The sequence below is a fragment of the Capra hircus genome, chromosome 13, assembly GCF_001704415.2.
Source record: "Capra hircus breed San Clemente chromosome 13, ASM170441v1, whole genome shotgun sequence".
Classification (NCBI taxonomy): Eukaryota; Metazoa; Chordata; class Mammalia; order Artiodactyla; family Bovidae; genus Capra; species Capra hircus.
This window is the reverse complement of record NC_030820.1, coordinates 18125023-18139054: the sequence shown is the minus strand read 5'-3', so window position 1 is coordinate 18139054 and position 14032 is coordinate 18125023. Positions and strand designations below refer to the sequence as shown.

General features: G+C 38.2%; 1 protein-coding gene across 21 annotated transcripts in view; it reads right to left on the bottom strand.

The window, feature by feature from the left end:
- PARD3 (par-3 family cell polarity regulator) overlaps positions 1-14032 on the bottom strand; it is a 573907-nt gene that overhangs the window by 238784 nt on the left and 321091 nt on the right. For all 21 annotated transcript variants that reach the window (XM_018057066.1, XM_018057067.1, XM_018057053.1 and 18 more), the window contains 3 exons: positions 6367-6492; positions 4986-5365; positions 1032-1171 (listed from right to left, as the gene is read on the bottom strand). In XM_018057066.1, the coding sequence (XP_017912555.1) occupies positions 1032-1171; positions 4986-5365; positions 6367-6492 (646 nt within the window). The remainder of the gene's footprint in view (positions 1-1031; positions 1172-4985; positions 5366-6366; positions 6493-14032) is intronic.

The window sequence follows — 14032 nt, the reverse complement described above, 5'->3', positions numbered from 1 at the left end:
ATGCTCCCCATGCAGAAGGCACAGGTTCAATCCCTGGTTGGGGAACTAAGATCCTACCTGTGCACAGCGCAGCCAAAAAAAGAAAATACTCTTTTCCAAAGAGGGCATATATGGATATGTACAGTTGTTTCACTTTGATATACAGTAGACATTAACGTAACAGTGTAAAGCAACTAAACTCCAATGAAAATTTTTTTAAATAATAAAATAAATGCTGTTTTCCATTATAGTTTATCATAAGATATTGAAAGAGTTCTCTGTGTTGTACAGTGGGACCTTGCTGTTTACCCCTTCCATATATTTAACGTTAGTTCTTGAATGCTAGCTAATAATTACAAAACACAGCACTTACCACCTAAAATACAGACTGTTTTCTAAGGAAAACACTAAGAAAAACCACTAATTAGGGGCCCTCTTTCTCAATCATCTTCACCTTAATTTCTACATGCACAAAACTCAGGCAAACAGAAATTAGCCATCCTACGTATGTCAAAGAGAGCCTCAAAGACCAATGAACCGAAACCCTTGAGGTACAGAAAGGAAACTTTGAAAAACTATCTTTTTTCCCCCCTGACATTTGATTTTTATGTCTCAATTCATTCTCCACGCTGACATTTCCAAATTTCCTTGTTCTTCTCATCAAGACACACTGTTTTCATTTACTTCATTTGTCTCTGCTCTGATTCCAGAGGAGATAACATTTCTATACTGCCAGACATAAATTTAAAGTCATCCAGAAATATAACCTAACAGACACTGTACTTACATAATGACAAATGTTATGTTATCTCATAAACCAAATGTCCAAGTAACTAAAAATTTATGAGTGAACTAAATGAAAGACATTTCTCATCAAATAACAAGGAGAAATGTAAAACTGAAGCGGAAAGACGTTGTTTTAAGATGCATAGTACTTCTAAAATATATAATTTAATTTCAAATTTTATGACAATGTTAGGAAAACCTTGACTTTAGTTAAAAAGAGAGCTTTTCAAGAATTATGGAACTTGGGATGCAGAGAAGCCACTCACCTCTATGAGTCTATCACCAGCCTTCAGGCGGCCATCTTGGATGGCAGCACCCCTCGGGAGGATGTTTTTCACATAAATTGGTGCTGAGCCACCTATTGTTACATCCCTGGAAGTGATGCTGAATCCCAAACCTTCTGTACCTGAATGTATAACAGGCAAAAAAAAAAAAAAGGCGAGATTTCACAGGTAGACACACATAAAGGATTTGCTACTATTCTCTACTTCATCTTGACATTTTGTAACTTTCACTCAGGTATCCATTCCTTTTAATACTTTAAAATTTTTAATAGATTTTCAAAATAGACTAAATTGTAGCAGGTTTAAGTGGTACATATATGAAGATTCATTAGTCTAAGAAGAAATGGGAACATACTCAGACAGGTGAAAATAATACACAAATATGCCTGCTGAATGTTTTAAATCCTTGATTGTGAAAATAAACAATTTCTCTACACACATACACACAGAAAACACACCCTTCTGTTAAAGTTCATAGCATCTCAAATGTCAAGTGTTACTGTGCAATAATGGTATTCAGATTTGAAGGGTAGGCAGTAAAGAAAAGGAAGAGAACAAGTCCAGGGAGATGGAAAAGAAACAGTGAAATGTTTCTAGATATGGATACCAGGACCTCCCCAAACTGACAGGATAAACCATATTATCTTTGCCTCATTCTTTGCTAATTCACCTAAATCTTACCATGTATATTTCTTTAAAACAACAAAAGCAAATTGCCCATCTGAGATCATAGCTACCAGGTCTGAGGATCACTATCTAATGCTTAAAGTTACTGAAACCAATGACACAATTACCCAACACTGTGCTGGTTTGTATAATTTCAATTCCAGGCTCTTTGGCAGCTTTCTCAAAAGGCACCCTTGTAAGTTCAACACAGTGAAAAGTTCAATGCAATAAGTTTAATATCAAAGAAACCAACAATGCAGCGAGTCAGAATAATTCAGGATAAAGTGTGGAGATGATGACAAATTTCTAATGATTCACAGAATTTTTATCTCTTCCAATGATGATTAATTTCTACCAGAGTTTCTTAAAGAGTTACTTTTTAAGGTATCGGGTTCAATTCCAGTTAAACTGACATGAGGACAAATACTTGTTCATAAAGGAAGAATAAAGAGATGTGTAAAGGGGTGAAAAATCTTTATAGAAGAATTCATTAATTGGATGTAGCACTCAGTAAAAAATGGGAAGTAAGGGTTTGAATCTCTAGGTAAACAAACATCCATGGGGAAATAAATATGAATAAAAATGTGGGTTAAAGAAGAAACAAAGTAGAAATGAGAAAAAAACATGGTACTTATAACAAAACCTACTGTAAATATTCTCAAATTCAAACAAAACATTCATTTACTTCAAGTCTGAAATCACTTTAATGTGCCTGGGCTGTTAATTTCTTAAGTCTTTTGTGAAGAGTTGAATGGCATATTGTCTACATGAAATTTTCCTAATTATTCTGCTGGGACTTTTCCATATGTCTCTGTGCTTTCATGAAACTCTAATGACTTGCAAAAACATTTATTAAGAAAATTCTAAATGATTCTCCTTCTGTAATATTAATTTCTATGAACTACAAAGACTGATTGTTATATGAACCACAATACTATTAAAATATCAGCAATAACCCCTAAATCTGTAAGCCAAAAGTTCAGACAATGACCTTTCAAACAAAGATAAATAGATATCAATTTTCATTTAGCAAAGCCAACAAAACATTTTGCACTGACTGAAATAGATCACTGACCTTCTCCTCTGACTTTATTAAAAAGCTAATTTCTACAAAAGAGCAGGGTACTTGAGAATGCCAAAATGACAATAAATATTAAGAAATCATAATTATGGAAGGAAGTACACAGGGGCTATTCTCTTTTGACATGTTATATGACATAGTTCCAGAATTATGCCAAAGAATCATTATAATGAAGCCTTTCCTTAGGATTGACCTCAGTTTATAAAGAGCTTCTGTCATTCAAATTATATCAGTTAACTCTGAACTGAATTTGAAGTTTAACACTGACAAACACTATGTTTTTGATGCACTTCCTTAAAAATGTTAAATGCAACAATAATAATCAGAAAAAATAGTATCTGTTAACTAGAATGAAAGCTTGTTCAACTTAAATCATTGAAGCATCTATATGTAGTACTAATCTAAGACAATGAGCATTCTTTGTCACTGTTGTTTAGAGTGAACATAGCTTTTTTTTTTAATAAAATATTTGTAAGTACTGGCAGAATGCACAGGCAGTTTCTGCCTTTTGCCATACATTTTCATATTTAATAAATTAAAATCAAGCCAGATTCTATGAGGCTCCATATCAATTACATAACTCAAGGTCAGAAAAATATTTAAAAGAAAACCATTATTTCTATTTTATGTTGATCGAGCATAATCTTTCTAAATTAGCTTCTGTAACATATGTAATTAGCTTCTGTAATACATGTGATCATTTACTTTTAAATATTATCAAAATATTCATTTCTGTATTCAAAAGAGTGATTCTTTTAATGGCAAATAAAATTTCACTTCATTTAAAAAGTTCATACTAGATCATAAGATGGTAATATAATAATTGTATGGGAAACTATAATTAAACAATGAATATGCCTATGTCAGAGTAAAAAGGCAGAGACGCTGATGAACTAACATCTCTCTGACAATGGAAAATATTCTTCCTCTGTTGAGAGACCCCAAGCAGAATTTTAGGTTGTATGCAACTCTATTTGTGTTCCTTGATATGCTTTTGCTTAAAAACCAAGTCCTGTCATTTACCTGATATTCCTGTATTAACAGGAGGAAAAGGGTTTAAGCTGATATGATTCTGTATTTGCAAGGGGCTTCAAAAGTGGAGTGAGACTGTCAATTCCTGATCAGGTCAACCAAGTATTTGGAGGTTAAAGAAGCCAGTCACCAGAAAAAAGGCTTTTGGGGTTCTCATAAAGCCCAATTAAAGAGTATGATTTAGGAAGGAAATAGGAATCTCAGAGTTTACAGCATTAGAAACCCTACACCAGATGAAAAGAAGCATGGTCTCAGTGTCAGGATAGGGAAAAGGTTCTAGTAAGAATCTGCCACCAATGGCCACGTGACTTGCAGCAATCACTCAACCTCTCTTGGGTTCCTTTCCAACTAACCGTGGGAGATGGTTGACCTCATAAAAGGAGAAACATTCTTTATAGTGACACCATTTTGAGGGACATGATTTAAAAACACATAAAAATGCTCAGCTAGAAGGGATGATTAACGGCAGTGTCTGGAGGGGACAGTGACAAGGGAGTCAGAAAAGAGCCTAGCAGTTTGCTTGCTCTGAGTCATGGAGAAGGCCAGAGCAGACACACACGTCACCCAGCATGCAGGATTTCCTCATCTGCAGGTGGAGATCCTTACAAAACACACTGATATAAGGCATGGGTGAAGTAATAGCCAGGGCCACTCCAACTCTTCCTGGCACATTAAGAAAGGGAAGCAACAGGATATTCCAGAAGAACAGAAGACAAGGGGCCAGGGGCCTCCAGCATTCCACCAGGAATCGCCCATAGCTCCAAAGGAATCAGTCCCTTCTCATCGCCACAAGACAGACCCAAAGTGGAAGAAGGGCCTCTAGTTCTCCTGGACATCAAATGGGGCACTCAAAGCAGTTACAGCCTCCCTGTTGCTTTGGGCTTGATGGTAACATCCTAAATCCCACTTCCTTCACTGTCAACAATTGTACTGCAGTCATAACCACTACCTCTTTCCTAGAAACATCAGGTTTAAAGCCTTATCCTCTGAACTTGTAGATGTAAATGTTTATACAGCAAAGGGAATCTGAAAAGCATAAAACAACACAATTTGAAATACTTTCTTTAAAAGTTATGTCAGTTGTAATAATGAGATAAGACTTCAGGTGCTTGGGGTTAGTTGACAGAAAGCTGACTTAGTGGGAAGATCAGTTGTACCTTTCTTGAGCTGGATGTTAAGCTTCTTGCCAATTTTTTTGGTGTTGTAACCACTGCTGGGACTGAACACATGGTGTGCTGTCAGGGCCGGAGCGGCAGGCGGCTTTCCCGAGGGCTGTGCGCTCTGAGGTAGGAGTCGGGGGTGAGGGTCCGCGTGCTCGGGTGGGGGATTCAGCCGGGACGCCCTGGGCAGAGCCTGCGGCCCCGTGCTGGTCACGCCCCTGTGATCCACATGCTGGCTGTCCGGGCTGAAGCGGCTCGAGTAGTAATTGTTCCTCTCACTTTGGGACAGTTGTTCGTACTGCTCTTTATTGGCTGCGGGAACCACATGGAACCAAATGATGGATGTCCGCATGGCTTGGCGAAACATATGTTGTGCTCTGGGTTTGAGGAAGAATGGAAAGTTAGCAAAAAGAGACTGGTGGACTCGAAGGTATTATGAACTTAATTAAGTATATGCATTAAGCAACGAGGATGGACAGACTTTGTTGAAACTAAAAACAACCCCAATATAAATTTTCATTCTCAAAAATGACAAAACTGTCTACAACTACTGTTGAAATGCTGGGTCCTGCACTGTCAATCATTCGGTTACACTGTAGCTTTAAGCATAAGAGGTATTATCATTTCAATATTAAGAGAAATTAAATATAACCTCTCTACAACATTATCCAATAGGACTTTTAAAAATCATTATTAAGTACTTCCTTGCAAGGAGACCAATCGAGTTTTTAAAGAAACATACTTAAAAATACACTTAGAAAACTATATAAAGTGACTATTTATTTATCAGAAAAATTAATCCAAGTCTCTACATGCAAAAAACCCTCAAGAATGCCAATGCCGCTTCAGTGACCCAAGAGCAGTTGGTTGCAGTGCAACGCCAAGACCAGGACAAGAAGCTCCTCTGTTTCATCTGGATCCCTAGTCAGGTCTTAAACCGGGTCCTCATGATTCCTGCTCATTCTTGCCTTACTTGACAGGAAATGGAGAATTTGTAGCTTTTTAATTGAATAAGGGCTTGAATCAAGATAAGGAAAATCTGCCTGCTTGTCATGTTATGTGTGAAAAAGTTGGTAGTGTGAGCTAAAAGTGTAATAAAAACTTGCAACCTGGTGAATTTTCTAGAAGGTGAGGAAGTTGCCAAATTGTAAAGCCTAAACTGGGCCCATAATATCTGAAGAAGTGCTGTTAGACTATAGTCTAATGGTAGTGATTACCTGGAGTTTGATGAAATTTTTAGAAGCTAGAGAATGGCAGAAAATTCCCCTTTCCAGCAGGAAGGCAAAGACCACAGACACGTGGTCCAAGGCACTCCCATCGCCTGCACTCTGTCATGCCTGACGCAGAAAAGAGCAGCAATGAGGCAGCCCACACTTACTGTTCAAATCTTCTATTTCGAAGGTCGCCATCATTAATCCTGACAATGCAATCATTCTCATGAAAAAGGTTTTCTTGTTCAGCTTTACCACCTTTCTCCAATCGTTTTACTAATAACCCCAGGGTTCTGGAACATTAAGAATGCAAATTGTTACACATGTAATATTGCCACTGTGCACAATACCCTACTGCTTTAATGTTGGTATTATATTTACAAAGACTGCCTAATAAAGGGGTGCATTAAATCACTATTCAGACATTTTAAAATAACACCAACACAAAAATCATAATGGCATAAATGGTGCATAGAAAGGGATCTTTTCAATAAATATGAGCAATTGTTTCTGGCGTGTCAGAGTCATGCTTCTGAAATAAAGTGTACACTTCTCTCTATGCTTACAAATGCTCCCAACAGAGCCGGCCTAACGGCTCGGGGGCTGAGGCAGTGGGGAGAGTGAATGAGCATGGATTTGTGAGCAGTCTGGCAGTTTCCTGTTTCAAGCCAGCTTGTACAGTGCTGATGGCAAACCCATCTTTCCATGAAAGGAAAGGTAAGGAGGAGAAGCTCACCCTGGTGCATTGCACATTTGAGAAGGAGAATTGGGAAGATTTCAAAAATAGAAGAGTTTCCATTCCTGGCATCTGAATTTGATATTGCCTCATGTTCTGAATTTCAAAACTTGTTAGGTCTCCCAGAAGTACGTAATTTGTTGCCATTATTCCCTTCGGAAGAAAATAGGAAGCCAGGGACAAGTTCCAATCTTGGCAGTCACCATTCAGCTCTCAGAATTAAGTCAAACTTGAAGTAGAAAGAAAAGCCTGAGTGAACTTTTAGAGACCAAGATGGGGATGGGGGACACTATTGCAAACATACTCGGTCTGGAGCACCAACTCCTTGACTGACAGGATGGACATTCCATATACCCCATAGAAATAGCAAACACTACATATGATCCCAGCTTCATAAGTAACAGGAATCCTCACCTAGTTCTGATGCTCTGATTTACTTGACGGTTAGCATCTATTCTGTATCATGATCATGTTAAAATTTTTATGAATTTTCTCGGTTTGTCCCCAGCTTAGATTTTCTTTCATAATCCTAATATTTAGAGACACAAAAAATACCCATATGGAGACTAGCATTTAAAATCCTGCATAAAGTTGAAGACACCAAATTTCCAATCACCTATCTGTATTTTCCAACGGAATACAATCTGCAGTATGTACTGTCCAACCTACTATATGTAGATACTGTACGTAGATGCTCCAATAGATTGCATCCTTCTTTTAAACCTTTGAGGTAATTGTTGCTGTTGATCTCATTGCCCTGTCACTGTTACTTATACACACATCTTATCTCTATTGTTGCCCTGTCAGCTCCTGGAAAGTGGGGAACATGGGCCTGAGCTTGTAGTAAGGTCTTGACAACCGAAAACTGAATGAATAGGTGCTTAGGTTTATCTGAGGCAAACAAGTCTCCTGACAAGTTTTTGCAAAATAGAATAAATGAAACAAAACGCAGAATCAGATCCTCTTTTTCATGATGGTATCATTTATACCAAATACAGGACTGAGCTGAAATTCACTGAGGTGAAGGCCCTTTTGTTTTTTGGGTGTTATTCTACAGTTTAACCCTGTTTCTTTGATGAATATTTACTGAGTCACTATCGATGTCATTCTAATTTTTATTATTAAATATACTGAAGAGGCACAGTGTCTTACTATGGTTAAGTATACCTACCGCAAGAATTAAGAGGAGATGACGTTTAAATTGCCTTTTGGTCATGTTAATAATTGGGGATTAACATCCACTAGTGTAAGAGTCTAAGAAACTTGGTGACTAGTGAAAAGTATGGCGTGGGTCGTTGTTAGTTACTTGCCATCATATACTGGAACTAAATCAATATAAAAATCCTCTAAGCTCAAAGGTAAGAATATACTGGCCCAGCTGCATGAGACTAGAGCTGTCAGAGTCCCTGCTTGGCAGGAAGTGATATCTTACTGTGCTAACCAAAGTGCACAGCAAATGTAAAGTGCCTCCTAAAATGCACTCAAGCCCACAGTGTGCCCTCCTAAGCTTCCCTATGATTTGTCAGTGTCTATGGGCTTCCCAGGTGGCTCAGTGGTCAAGAATCCACCTGCCAATGCAGGAGACACAGGTTTGGTCCCTGAGTTGGGAAGATCCCCTGGAGAAGGAAATGGCAACCCACTCCAATATTCTTGTCTAGGAAATCCCACGGACAGAGGAGACTGGCAGGATACAGTCCATGAGGCCCCAGAGTCAGCTGTGAAAGAGTGACTGAGCAAACACACACGCATGGGCAGTGAACAAACTGTTCTATCCAGAGGCATCACGTCATCAAGATATACCCATGTCTCTGTTGAGTGGGACAAAATAACAAGAGAAATCAAACTGAATCACAGTTATTGGTAATAGTGGAGCCAGGAGCAGACACGAGGCCACTTTGCCATCCAAGCACCCACCTGAGAGCACAGCAGAGAGAAAAGATGAGTCAGCCACCCACATGCAATCCTAACAGAACCACGACTTGGTACCACTTCTGTTGCTAAAAGCTGCCTCAAAGGACCAACAACAGGTCTTTCAAGTTCGTGTGTTCAGCCCCTGAGTAAAAGCATGGCCTACCAAGAGTCACTCCAGTTAATTAGTTTTTAATCAGTGAGATCATGAGCAATTTCTCAATACAGTTACAACATTGCTGTGATCTCAAGTGTCTAAAAATTATTATGTTCTTATATATTCTGAAATACTTTGTGTATTCTGAAATAGAATATTTTTAGGGAAATGGAGAAAGTCAGACCAAGTTTAATGGAAATTACTTAGCAGGTAGCTAGTATCAGTCATTTGTTTAAATTCATAAATTTATTTCCAATAAAACCTTTCAGTATCTATAACAGTTTAAATAATCTAACTTGGAAATCTGTAATTTAACTCTACAAGTGGCATTAATATTCTTCAGATGAATAGGTCCATGGATTTATATTCATCTAGATAATCATTTTTCTTTTCTTAAATCTGCTCCCCCCCCCCCCATGGGAATCATTCCAGGATAATAACATACAGTAAAAAGGCCTGACATGCTTCATTCATGGAATAGCTTGTCTTTCTATATAAGCCCTCTTATACAACCAATTGCATGAGTAATCCTCACATACAGTAAAAATGCTACAAATCAAAAACAAGTATGCTATCATATTTACATGAAATACTGCCAAAGTTTATTAAATGAGGTTTTAGAATCCAACACTATTAAAGCAGTCGCAGAAACCTCAGAATCCTCTTTCACAGCACTAGAGACTAGAGAGCTGATGGGGTGGTTGAGGGTTGTGGGTAGAGGAGCAGAAAGGGAAAAATTTCACCCTGAGTGACACAGCAAGTGATCAGGGAAGCAACAGAACAGACTGAATTAAGGAGATGTTAGTAGCCTGCTGATTTCTAAGTACTTGACCACACTATTAGAATCATTCTCTTCAAAAGAATGGTTTAATTGAAAAGGAAAATGGTACAATCCGCAAAATTATGCCATTTGGTTCACTAGGTGAAAATGATTACAAAAGGAATGGGAAGGAACGATCAAAAAAACTTCACAGGAAAACTGAACTGATAACATGAAAGCCAAACAGAATGAAGAGGACCCTCTGAAGGGAAATCAATGGGAAGTAATAACAGAGATTTTCATCTTCCTGGAAAGTTGTGTCTGCTAGCAGAGACGTCTCCACCCCCTCCTGCCCACGAAAAGGCAGCCCAGATAGTATTCATAATTAGAAACAAATTTTAGGAGTCTGGTTTGCAAATTCAACCAGCAACTAGAATTCCCTCTAAAGGAATAAAGAAGTGAGTGCCGATGCTGTTGTGTTTCCCTTAACACTCTTATTAGAGAGAATAATTAAAGGTCGTGAAGGTCAGAGCGTTTTGGCATGACTCTATGCCAGAGTAGAGAGTGGTTTTCCTTCTTGGCAGTCAGTACCAGAATTCCTTGTTAGGGGCAACCACTTTTCATCAGAAGAAACCACTTTGCAAAAGACAGAAGAGCCAGGAGAGGGAGAAGAGGAGTCGGGCAGTGGGGAGAGGAGGCTGCTTGGGGAAAGGACCAGGGGCAAGGCACCAGCCTGACTGTGCTGGCAGGTGCAGGAGGACGAGCAGGTCATGAGTAACACAGCAGGGAGGTCAGCGCCGGGAAGCCACAACATCAGGGCTCCCGGTTACATGGGGCAGCACCTCTCCACCTCCTGCACGAATTTAATGTGAACCCGACTTGGCAAGATGCTTTCCGGGCAAGTGGATTTCTTCTGGTAAACTGAAAACATCCCCAAAACTACCACCCTTCCCTGGTCCCTCTATCTTTTCAAAAATTTAGGGGAAAACACACTATGTCTGCTATGTACAAATCCCACTTCTGAATGAATTTCCTACATTAAAAAATATGTAAATACACACATATTTCTTTGAAGTCTTTCACCATGGCTTCTGTACAATGTTTCTTACCCCCAAAGGGGGCAAAGAAGGAGAACACAGCCCCAGAGAGCCAGCCATGGAAAGGCAGCATCTCTGTACATGATTTTGGATGCGTAATTAGAAATTTAACTGCTTAGATTATATTAAGGATTGCACCACTACATTTTTACAAGGTTCATTAGCCTAATTATACACTTAATTAAAACAAACTCAGTCACACATGTTAACATTTTCAATCCTAAGTATAAATTACAGCCAATGATAAAACTGAAAATAAGTAACAAATGTTTTATTGACATCTAAATTGGCTGAGTAAGTGTGAGTTTTGCTTTGATAACGTAAACTCCCACAACTGCCACCCAGCTGTATGGAAATGATCATAATTCATCTTAATAAAAGCTGACACAGTGTAAACACCACAACTACAGCAAAAGCAGAGAAGGCATGAGCAGAATGAGCTCCCAGCAGCAGGACCCTCTCCCCTCACTGAGCCCAGGACAATGGGCTGGCAATGACCTACATTCAATCCCTCAGAACCACAGTAAGAACTCCAAGTTAATATAGCCTTTAGTGGATGAGATAAAGTGGACCAAAACATGGTAAAGTGAAAATAGAGAATTCCTTAAAATAAGGGCAGAAATAATAGGCATCATACTACTACATTTTAAAAAGCAAGTTTTGTCTAAATGTAAAATACAACTTCTCTCTCTAAAACGAATGCATTTAATATGTCCCCTTGATTTGAACAAAATGAATCTGCAGCTGAGAATGAACAACTGAAATCTTCCAGACAAAAGGATACAGACTCAGTAAATAAATTGTATTTTGGGGGAGATGAACTGAAATAGAGTACTCAAAGTGCAAGAGGATATTTATTCTTTTAAAAGTGAATATTCAACTTAAAAACTCTAAAGTGAACTGAAATATACAAGCCTCAAATAAAGTTATTCTTAACACCTGAGCTGTTTCCATGAAATTCAAATCGGCTGTAATTCTTCATTAACAAATACACCTAACTACCTAAATAAGTGTGTACTGAAATTCTCAAACTTAGGATGTAAGAGTAAATTTTCATCCCATATTCATGATAGAAGAGATCATTTTGAGATCATATTCCACTATTATACAGTCTCATTAGCACTTGCCTAGACAACCAGACCCAAAGAATTGATGCTTTTGAACTGTGGTGTTGGAGAAGACTCTTGAGAGTCCCTTGGACTGCAAGGAGATCCAACCAGTCCATCCTAAAGGAGATCAGTCCTGGCTGTTCACTGGAAGGACTGATGCTGAAGCTGAAACTCCAATACTTTGACCATCTGATGCGAAGAGCTGACTCATTGGAAAAGACCCTGATGCTGAGAGGGACTGGGGGCAGGACGAGAAGGGGACGACAGAGAGATGGTTGGATTGGCAATACGACTCGATGCACATGAGTTTGGGTGAACTCCGGGAGTTGGTGATGGACAGGGAGGCCTAGCGTGCTGCAGTTCATGGGGTTGCAAAGAGTCAGACACGATTGAGTGACTGAACTGAACTGAACTGAGACAACCAGAACACCCAGCATTTGGAGGTAATCTTAAAGCACATCACAGGTAGATAAGTGGAAGGTGAAATGTCAATACCATTCTTATTATATTAGCTGCCACTGCCAAATACCTCACTAAAGGAATTTTACACGCGTTTTGTAAGTTTCTGTATTTTCTTATTTAAACCATACAAAGTCACAGGAGTGTCCCAGCCTTCAAATACGAAGACTGAGGCTAAGAGAAGGAAACCTGCTCAGGCCACACTTACTCGAAAGACAGAGCCAGGAACTGTCCCAAGTATCTGTGGTCTCAAAAAAGGTGCATCAAAATGCATCTCTTAGCCTGGACTATTCCTAACAAGCCCTTGGCCAATAACATGAAGACTCAGCATGTGGTTAAAGCCATCACTGTCTGCCACAAAGAGGGAAGACAGCACAGGCAACTGGGAATTCTGGAAAGAAGATGAGCTTTCTGATTTTGATGTCTTATGCAACAAAAAGTAATATAATAAAGGTTCAGTGACCTAAGAGTTAAAACTAACACTATTTATAACTCATGTAAGTATTAGAGGAGTCAAGTTCATAGAATTTCACTGAATTATTAAGTAGATGAGTGTTTTTCTTAAGACCTTCCAAATATGTCCAGTAACTTTTATACAGAATAGTTAAACCCTAATAAACACTTTTTTATTTGAGACAAAAATTATTCAATTATGTCCATTACAGAAAAGAGACAGAGAAGCAGGCTGCACTTTATTAAGAATAATATGCTTTAAAAAATAAAATAAAGAATAAAATTTAATTTAAAAAAGAATAATATGCTTTAGCCATATGTGTTTCCATACGGGAAAAGATTAAGAATGTCTTCTATAAGTTAGACTGGGACCAAATAGAAGAATAATAGCTAATCTAAAAAATAATACAATGGTATTTCTCGAAACCCTTCAACAATTTCTCTACTATTTATAGAATGAAGTCTCACAGGCCATTCATAAAGTGCTTTCTAAGAGCCATTTCCAATACACTCTGTTTCGAATCATTATTTCTCAGCAAATCACACACATTTGTATGGAACATCTTCCTTTCGTATATCCTCTTCCAGGAAAGAAGATCTTTTCAGACATCACTAGCATTAAGTCGTATATTTCCTTTAAAGAACAGATCAAGTTCCGTTGCTTCAAACCTCCACTTCCTCTAAATCCTACCACACACGTGCATCAGGTTCTTTGGACACATAGTATAGATCTCTTTATATAGTACATATTTCTCAGTTAGACTTTAAGTCCCTTAAAACTACAAAATCTTATTATTTCATAAGCCCAGCCCCTATTTCAGAATATACATTTTATCTTGCTTTCTAAATATTTAATATTATAACACAATCATATTCCTAAGTAATTGGAAAGGCTTGGGAAACCTCATTAACATCAAGCCAGGATACATCCTTATTGTTTTATTTCTAATGTACCTTAGATATTTATTTTTATATGTATTTTATTTCGATAGCAATGCAGAGTTAGTAGGGATAGTCAAAGTAAGCTTCGCTGAGCAATACTGTTGGGCTAGGTCCTAGAAATATAAAAAATTTTAACATGAAACATGGTTTTTCTGCCAAAGGAAATGACAATTACTTGGCAGAGCCTTCCTGAAAGTAGTAGCACTTGTGAT